Below are 8,162 nucleotides of genomic sequence, written 5' to 3' on the forward strand. Positions count from 1 at the left end.
GCCGCCCCTTCCGGCGTTGCTGCGGTGACAGGAGACCGCACGGTCCATCAATAAAAGCGGCCTTCCGTCCAGTGCCTCTCGGTGCCGGCTGGCTTCTTCCGAAGGAAAGCGGTCACAGAGCGCCCTTACGGTGCTGCAGGGGGTTGGTGAGGGTGATCCGTGCTCTCATCCCCCCCGGATCCCGTTCGCTGCTCGGCGGGGGCCCAGCCCGCCACAGGAACGCTCGCTGAGGCGGCGGGAGCGGCGGACGGGTCCGGGGCTGTCCCGGAAGCCGCTGCCCAGAGCAGACGTGTCGCTGCCATGGCGGAGCGGGGCCGGGTGGAGCTGCTGGAGCAACGCGTGCGGGAGCTGGAGCGGGAGCTCGAGGTGGCCCGGGGCGGGCGGGCGGCGGGGCGGACCCGCATCGAGACCATGAGCCCGGAGGTGACGGACTCCAACCCCTACAGGTAGGGCTGGGGGAACCACGGAGAATCACAGAATAACCCGGGTTGGAAGGGACCTCAAGGATCATGTAGTTCCAACCCCCCTGCCTGGCAGGGCCACCAAACATACACCTTTACTAGATCAGGTTGCCCAGGGCCTCGTCCAACCTGGTCTTGAACACCTCCAAGGACGGGGCATCCACAACCTCCCTGGGCAGCCTGTTCCAGGGCGTAACCACTCTCCTAGTGAAGAACTTCCCCCTAACATCCAACCTAAATCTTCCCTCTTTCAACTTAAAACCATTTCCCCGTGTCCTGCTATTGTCAGCCCTTTCGAAGAGTTTAATCCCCTCCTGGGAGTGAGTTCCCTTCAGGTATTGAAAGGCTGCAATGACAGAGGGAGGGAAGAAATGAGGTTGGCTGCGTTTACTGCTGGGCTGTCAACGTTTAAAGCAAAGATACTTTGCACTTTTAAATATCTGAAAAGCAAAGTTTCCATTAGAAACATAGAAAGCATTTTGTTTATAATGATGCTCTTTTTCTTTGTAGTCGCTTGATGGCATTAAAAAGAATGGGAATTGTCAAAGATTACGAGGTAAGTATGCGTCTGCATTAAGACAGCTGTGTATTTCCACCTCTCCCGAGTCTCCCTGGTCCCACAAGGGATCAGTGTTGATGCACTGACCTGTGTATTATTTCTTCCCACAGAAAATCCGTACTTTCACTGTTGCAATAGTGGGTGTGGGTGGTGTTGGCAGTGTGACTGCTGAGATGCTGACAAGATGTGGCATTGGTAAGGTAATATGAGTTTTCTGGTACTTCTTCATAGACTAGTCCTCTTTATTAACAGTTAGATTTGGTATTCCTCCATTGATTTTTGCCCAAGTACTGTGAAGAAAGCACTCATGAACAGCCTTTAAATAAGATAAATTGTCATTTCAAAGTATATTCCACCCTTCCCCTGCGATTCCTGTAGGTGCATCCTGCACCCAGAAAGGACATTCCTTACATTCAATAATCTATTTGGAGGATCACATATGTTAATACCGTTTCTATTGTAGCTTCTTCTGTTTGACTATGATAAAGTGGAGCTGGCAAACATGAACAGACTCTTCTTCCAACCTCATCAAGCTGGGTTAAGTAAAGTGCAAGCAGCGGAGCATACACTGAGGTATGACTTAAAGAAGTGGATATTTAACAGTATCTATCCAGGAGGCAACTGCAGCAAACCAGTGTTTCACTCTTAATCACTTACAAAGTAGCATGGTCTAGTGTGGAAATTTGAGACTAAAACAGCTGGGGGAATGGCTGATGTTTTAAGGGCGTTAACCTTAAAGTGAATCTTCTTTCTACATTGCTCAGAAGTTTAATATAAATTATTACATTTCTTTTGTTGGAGGGTGGGAGGGTCTCTTCATCTGATCTGTATTATTTTGTAATTATGGCTGCATTCTAGCCTTCAGAATGGAAGCTGAAGGCTGTAGCAGTACTTGTGAAGTTAGGGAGTGAAATGCAAGTTACCGCCTTTACTAACGTTGCCTCATTTTATTTCCTCCTTAAGAAATATTAATCCTGATGTGCAGTTTGAAGTACACAACTACAACATCACGACACTGGACAACTTTGAACATTTCATGGATAGAATAAGGTAAAATATATATTGTAAGATAGACCGTTTTTCCTGATAGACTTTATTATGAGTGTATACCATGTAAAAAATTAATATATTAATATAAAATGCCTTTATATTTAAGTACCAGCCTCAGTGTGTTGCTAGTCGCACTGCAGAGTTAAGCTGCTAGTTGTACCTTGTTTCATATTAGTAGTATAATTTCCCCTGTGCCTCTGTACTTAAAAGAGATACATTGACTGCTATGCAGGTACTAAGTTCTGCCTGCATTTTAATGCAAACTTCTGACGCTCGTTTCAGTAACGGTGCACTGGAGGAAGGGAAGCCTGTTGATCTTGTTCTGAGCTGTGTGGACAACTTTGAAGCACGCATGGCAATTAATACGGTAAGACTGTAGGTGTGAGTTCATGGAGGTCGATTTTTCTTTTATAAGTACTGATAGGAATTGTGTGGACTACAGAAAAGATGAGGACTTCAAGAGTCTTCCAAGACAGTTCCTCCTTAATTTAAGGAAACAGTCTTAAAGCTGTATACCTCATCATCCTGTTTTGCTTTATAGTTAGCCATCAATGCAGGGTGAATGCCAAATGCATGGTTTTTGTTATCCTACAGCTGGCTTTATCTGCAGCTGATCTTTGTCTGTACACTGAGTGTACACAGATACTCTGGATCTGTGCCTCTAAAAGCATAGGTATAAGACACTTTAGAAGTAGGTTTTGGAATTAATGTGGATCTGTGGTAACTGGATCACTAATGCTTGTATGTGTTCAAAGCACCAAAGCCCTCAGGAACACAGAGGCACAGCTTCTTGAGAAGAAATTTAGTTTATCCTTTGATTTATCCTTTGACTCTCCATAAACAATTTCTATTTTACCTTTTCACGTTCTTCTTATCATAGCCTTTCTGTGTTAAAGCACAAAGGTCAATATGTTCAATTTTTCTCAATTTACAACTTTTTCATTAAGCTTCTGCAGTGCTGATGCACGTTTCTGTTTTCCTAAGGCCTGCAATGAGCTTGGACAAATCTGGATGGAGTCTGGAGTGAGTGAAAACGCAGTGTCAGGACACATCCAGCTGATCATTCCTGGCGAATCTGCTTGTTTTGCGGTATGGAATTGCTGATTTCTGTCTTCTGAAATGGGACTGGGAGTATGAAGATCAGCTGTCTGCTGAATGTAATCCTAGCACAGATAATGGAGTAGCTTAAAACTGTGTGAGACCTGGTTGATAGTTTGTTTTCGTTGGTTTTTGGTTTTGTTTTCTTATTTTTTTTATAATGCATTTTTTTTACACTGAATTTCTTTCTTTCCCTTCAGTGCGCTCCTCCACTTGTGGTTGCTGCAAATATTGATGAGAAAACATTAAAACGAGAAGGAGTTTGTGCAGCTAGTCTTCCAACAACCATGGGTGTTGTGGCTGGAATTCTCGTACAGAATGTTCTGAAGTAAGTGTTTGAGTTGCTGCTAGGCAAGGTACAGCACCATGAGGGAACAGTTCCTTCAGGCTTCTTGGATAATGATGAATTTGGTTCTTTTTCTGTATTTATGACTTATTTACTGAAGTTATTGATATCATCAGATGGGGTTGGTCTACCCACTGCTTGAATTGCTGGTGTCTTTATTTTGTAGCTGCTCTCTTTAATGTAACATCTCAGGGCAAGATACGTACACTCTTATGAAGAGAATAACATATGTTGATGCATCTCTGTTGTTGTAGTCAGGTGACTACAGGTATTTTAATACAACTACAGCTTTTCCAGTCACTGGTATGAAAGAGTATTCTACAAGTTCTATCAGGTTTGTACTCGTGTTTTAAGACCTGCTTTCTCTGCTTGTGTTTCCAGGTATCTTTTAAATTTTGGTACTGTGAGTTACTATCTTGGCTACAACGCAATGCAGGATTTCTTTCCAACAATGGCTATGAAGCCAAATCCACAATGTAGTGATCAAAATTGCAGGAGACAGCAAGAAAATTATAAGGTAAATTTAGGGTTGTTCACCCTACAGAAGGCTCTGGATAGAACTTAAAGAAGCTTCCTTGAATCTGTGGGGGGCCTATAGAAAAAAGCTGAGGAGGGACTGTTAGGGAGTATGGCAATAGGACAAGGATGAATGGCTTTAAACTGAAAGAGGTAGGTTTAAGTGATACATAAGGAAGAAATGCCTATCAAAGTTCAAAATAGTGACTTTGCATCTTAAAACAAGCATAAATGCCAGACTTGATCTTCCTTGCTGTTGAAAATTGAACTGCTACATATACTATGTCGTCTTAATTCTTTTTTTTTTCCGTCAGATAAAAGAAGCTGCACAACCAAAACAAGAAGAAAGTGATCAGGAAGAAGAAATAGTGCATGAAGACAATGACTGGGGTAAGCAATCAGCTGATGGCTAAATGAATCTTGATGCTGGGAACAGCATTTAAATTCTTTGTGTGGAATGTGGACTTCTCGTGCATCCTATTGTAAACAGTTTGATACAGTTTTAATGTAGTATTGTTAATGAAGTAGTTGAAATTGAAGGTCTTTCTGCTTTATTTTTTTTTGTTTTATACCAGAAAATAAGCTGCAATTTTGTTGTTGCTATGATGTAGTGATTAAAGAACTCTTCTAATTTCTAATGGAGTTCTCTATTCCCTTTAATGCAAAGGCATTGAATTAGTATCAGAAACTACAGAAGATGAGTTGAAGGCTGCTTCTGGTCCAGTACCTGATCTTCCTGTTGGAATTACTGTAGCATATACAATCCCAAACAAGGTAATATATGTATTATTTACAATGACACTATTTTTTTTTTTAATAAATTTTGTAGTTTATAATATATATAGAATAGAATCATAGAATCATAGAATTACCCAGGTTGGAAAAGACCTTGAAGATCATCAAGTCCAACCGCAGCCTAACCATAGTACCCTAACTCTAACAGCCCTCTGCTAAATCTTATCTGTGAGCACCACATCCAAATGGCTCTTAAACATAACCAGGGATGGCGATTCAGCCACCTCCCTGGGGAGCCTATTCCAGTACCCTTTCTGTAAAGAAGTTCTTCCTAATATCCAGCCTAAACTTGCCTTGGCGCAACTTGAGGCCATTTCCCCTCGTCCTGTCACATATGTTTGTAAAAGTATGCATTGTCAAAGTGCAGTTGGTATACCTGGGGAACACAGAATGTGCATGTTTTGCAAGCAGAGCTTTCAAACTTCAGTCAGAACAGAACTTTGCAATTTCTGAACCAATGTGCTGATTTAAGCCTCATCTTGTAATGGAGCGCTTGGTTCTGGGAAAGTGTGACATAACTGCAATAAAGCTTGTTTGTGTAGATGATTTAGTGTGCTTCTTCTGTCGCTGACCTTTTCTTCCATTTACTACTAGGAAGAGAATGTGACAGCTGAAGAAACAGTGGCTGAGTCTGGAGAAAGCCTGGAAGATCTCATGGCCAAAATGCGGAACTTGTAGCAGAACAAATACTAAGGACAAGTATAGAAGTTTGGATTGACATTTCGTGTAGACTTCTGTTCCCTCCACTGAAGCTCGTCTTTACATGTCTAATGAAATTGAACTGTTATATAGATGGGAAGTAGACTGACTTATCCTTGTTTATATTTCATTGTCTTACCATGGTTATAACATGCAGAGTTGCACTACTGTAAGTTTTAATTTTTCAGCATTGCTGGGGTCCAGATAACCATTGGAAAATTAGGAGATAGATGAACTCAAAAACAGAAAAAGCATGCATAACACATGATATACAATATCAGGTTATGAAGATATATCATGGAACAAATGGAAGATGAAATTTGCTGGCTGGAGTTTATAGAATAGGTCAAGGGCAGCTGACAGTGCCTCATTCATTACTGCTTCTGATATTCCTTGTGCTTGAGCTGGGTTGTTTACTGGAATCTGTTTAAAGTCTTGGCATGGATTATGTTGTATGTATTTTCAGTGAGTAGATGTAACATTTCAGCCTTTTTATCAGCCTTAAATATTCCTTGTGTGGATATACAGAGATATTTAACTTCTGTGTTTTTTCATTTTCTTACTATTGCTTGTTCATAATTAGTTGCCTATATGTGATAATGCTTTGAGAATGAAGACATATAGGAGACTTTTATTAGCAGGTAATTAGGCTAGCAGGCTGCATACTGGCATGTCATCACTTCAGCAGGTGGATTCTTTCTATGGCAAATTCCGTAAGAATCAACGGTAACACTGGGATGCACAGGAGATTTTCTCCCTCTGAAAATCAATCTGTTTTAACTGGTTTCTAAACTATCCCCATCATATGGGCTATTTAATGTACTTAATCTGTTTGTATAGGATGGCTTCTAAAATGAGATGCTCTAAAGGCTTCGTGTTGCAGATATCTAAGTTGAGTGGCTGAGCTAAGTTGAGTTGTCCTGTAAATAATGTTAAGGCAGAGGTATTTAAATTATCATGTGCTAAACTGACCTGTAAACATACACATTATGTACTGCCAGTACCCTACAAACCTGGAAGTACCAATTGCAGGTAGTTCAACTATGGGAGGCTGATCCAGAACTTCATTACTGGATCAGTAATAACTACTTAGACTTGGCGTAGAAGAAAGTAAATTGTAGTATCTCCAGTAATGCAAACACTTCTAACTTTGGCTATGAAAAAATATATTTGCAGCACAGTGCAGCTATGATAGAATCTGCCAGTATGAATTAGCAGCCATATCCGAACAGCAGTTAAAAAGAGTCATATTTTGGAGGTGCTTCTGTCTCGTAGGTTTAGCTTGCATAAAAAGTTGTTTCTGATTTCAAAGTAATGAATGAGAGCTTCAAAATGTGTTCTCTCCACAGCTGATATGAGACTATTTATGTTATTTATACAAAAATCACATTAGAATTTAGTGAGGGGTTTTTCTTTTTGTGGGGGAGGGGTATTTTGTTCTGTAAAATGGAAGATGATTTTAGATTGAGTTCAGTTTTGGAGACATTTCCTTTTTACAGTGCATTTCTTAAAGGGAAATACAGAGACCATAAAAAAGGTACGTACTTGAATCAGCGTTATTAAGTCTATGTTCGCATGGTCTACATGTTAATTTGCATTGCGTTCCTTTGTGAGATACTTTACCTTTCTGTCACTTCTCTGTTGGAACAGTACAAGTGAGGCACACGCGACTCAAGAGATTGAGTAAAACAGTTCTCTCATTTCTGCTAGTTTAGTTAAACTGGACTCTTAACCGTTTCCCTGACAGGACTGCTGTCACATGATTCACAGCTTTACGGGAGGTGGCTGGTTAGCTGTTGTCGCGCTTTTTGTTTGTGCGCTTTCAGAGTGTGCAAATGCTTCCGTGTTACTTTCAGATGCACAAAGGCACATAAAGGAAGAATTTGAAGTAGGAGGTATTTGGAGAAGATTGGTTGTTTCAATGGTTAAAAATAAAATAAGCAGCATCAAGACAGAAACAAAAAGCAGCTTTAAGAATCTTTTTCCAGTTAAGAAGACTTTTACAAGTATAATATATTCCAACCATAAAACCTAATGAAAAATCTGTTACTACTTTTGCTATGAAATAATATATTAAAGATATTGCAGTGTTTTAGTCTGTCTTTGTTTGTTGGAAGTCTTATAAATGAAGATCTCTGTTTTTATTGCATATCATGAATGTTAATGAAATGTTGATTATCTGTCCATACGATTAAATCTCCATTGAAACAGAAGACTATAAAAGCATTTAATAAATTCCAAAATTTGGCTTATACTGCATCTACAACTTGATTGGGTTTGTTTCTTTTAAATGCGTAACTGTCTCAAGAATGTTCTGGCCACAGCTACAAAGCTTGTGGCCAACACAACACCTACAAGACTCTCCACTATTAATCGCAGCGCCATTACACTTTCTGTTAATGGTTTTCTTTGGGTCGATAGAAGAAGTTTACTATTCCTTCACTACCTTTTCTAACTGGACCATGGATGGTCAAAATCTGCTACTTCTAGGGCCTGATTTTCTTTTTCCAAAAGCAGTTATATGACTGATGTGGAAATGGGGAGGGAAATCACTCAAATGAAGAACAGTAATAATTCAGAACTACAAATCATTAACTGAGGAAAGTTTGATTAGACGGGAGGGCTACAAAATAGTTTC

At 40.3% G+C, this 8,162-nt stretch overlaps 1 protein-coding gene across 2 annotated transcripts; it reads left to right on the forward strand.

The window, feature by feature from the left end:
• The first annotated feature begins 32 nt into the window (after nucleotides 1–32).
• UBA5 (ubiquitin like modifier activating enzyme 5) lies at nucleotides 33–7,787 on the forward strand. Of its 2 annotated transcripts, XM_015854053.2 has the most exons (12): nucleotides 33–446; nucleotides 972–1,017; nucleotides 1,131–1,220; nucleotides 1,484–1,593; nucleotides 1,984–2,070; nucleotides 2,353–2,437; nucleotides 3,055–3,159; nucleotides 3,369–3,496; nucleotides 3,896–4,031; nucleotides 4,345–4,420; nucleotides 4,698–4,804; nucleotides 5,420–7,787. In XM_015854053.2, the coding sequence occupies exons 1-12, from the start codon at nucleotides 301–303 to the stop codon at nucleotides 5,501–5,503; spliced, it is 1,200 nt and encodes a 399-aa protein (XP_015709539.1). In that variant the 5' UTR covers nucleotides 33–300; the 3' UTR covers nucleotides 5,504–7,787. The 2 variants fall into 2 exon arrangements, with proteins under 2 accessions (XP_015709539.1, XP_032298278.1); XM_032442387.1 differs by lacking the exons at nucleotides 33–446; nucleotides 972–1,017 and having other exon boundaries at nucleotides 1,131–1,215.
• Nucleotides 7,788–8,162: the final 375 nt, after the last annotated feature.

Source organism: Coturnix japonica, chromosome 2 (genome assembly GCF_001577835.2).
Source record: "Coturnix japonica isolate 7356 chromosome 2, Coturnix japonica 2.1, whole genome shotgun sequence".
Lineage (NCBI taxonomy): Eukaryota > Metazoa > Chordata > Aves > Galliformes > Phasianidae > Coturnix > Coturnix japonica.

Coding starts and splice junctions, on each gene's coding strand:
- UBA5 (XM_015854053.2), top strand. CDS start 301: ATGGCGGAGCGGGGCCGGGTGGAGCTGCTGGAGCAACGCGTGCGGGAG. Junction 1,221..1,483: donor CAAGATGTGGCATTGGTAAG/GTAATATGAGTT, acceptor TTTCTATTGTAG/CTTCTTCTGTTTGACTATGA. Junction 2,438..3,054: donor CACGCATGGCAATTAATACG/GTAAGACTGTAG, acceptor TGTTTTCCTAAG/GCCTGCAATGAGCTTGGACA.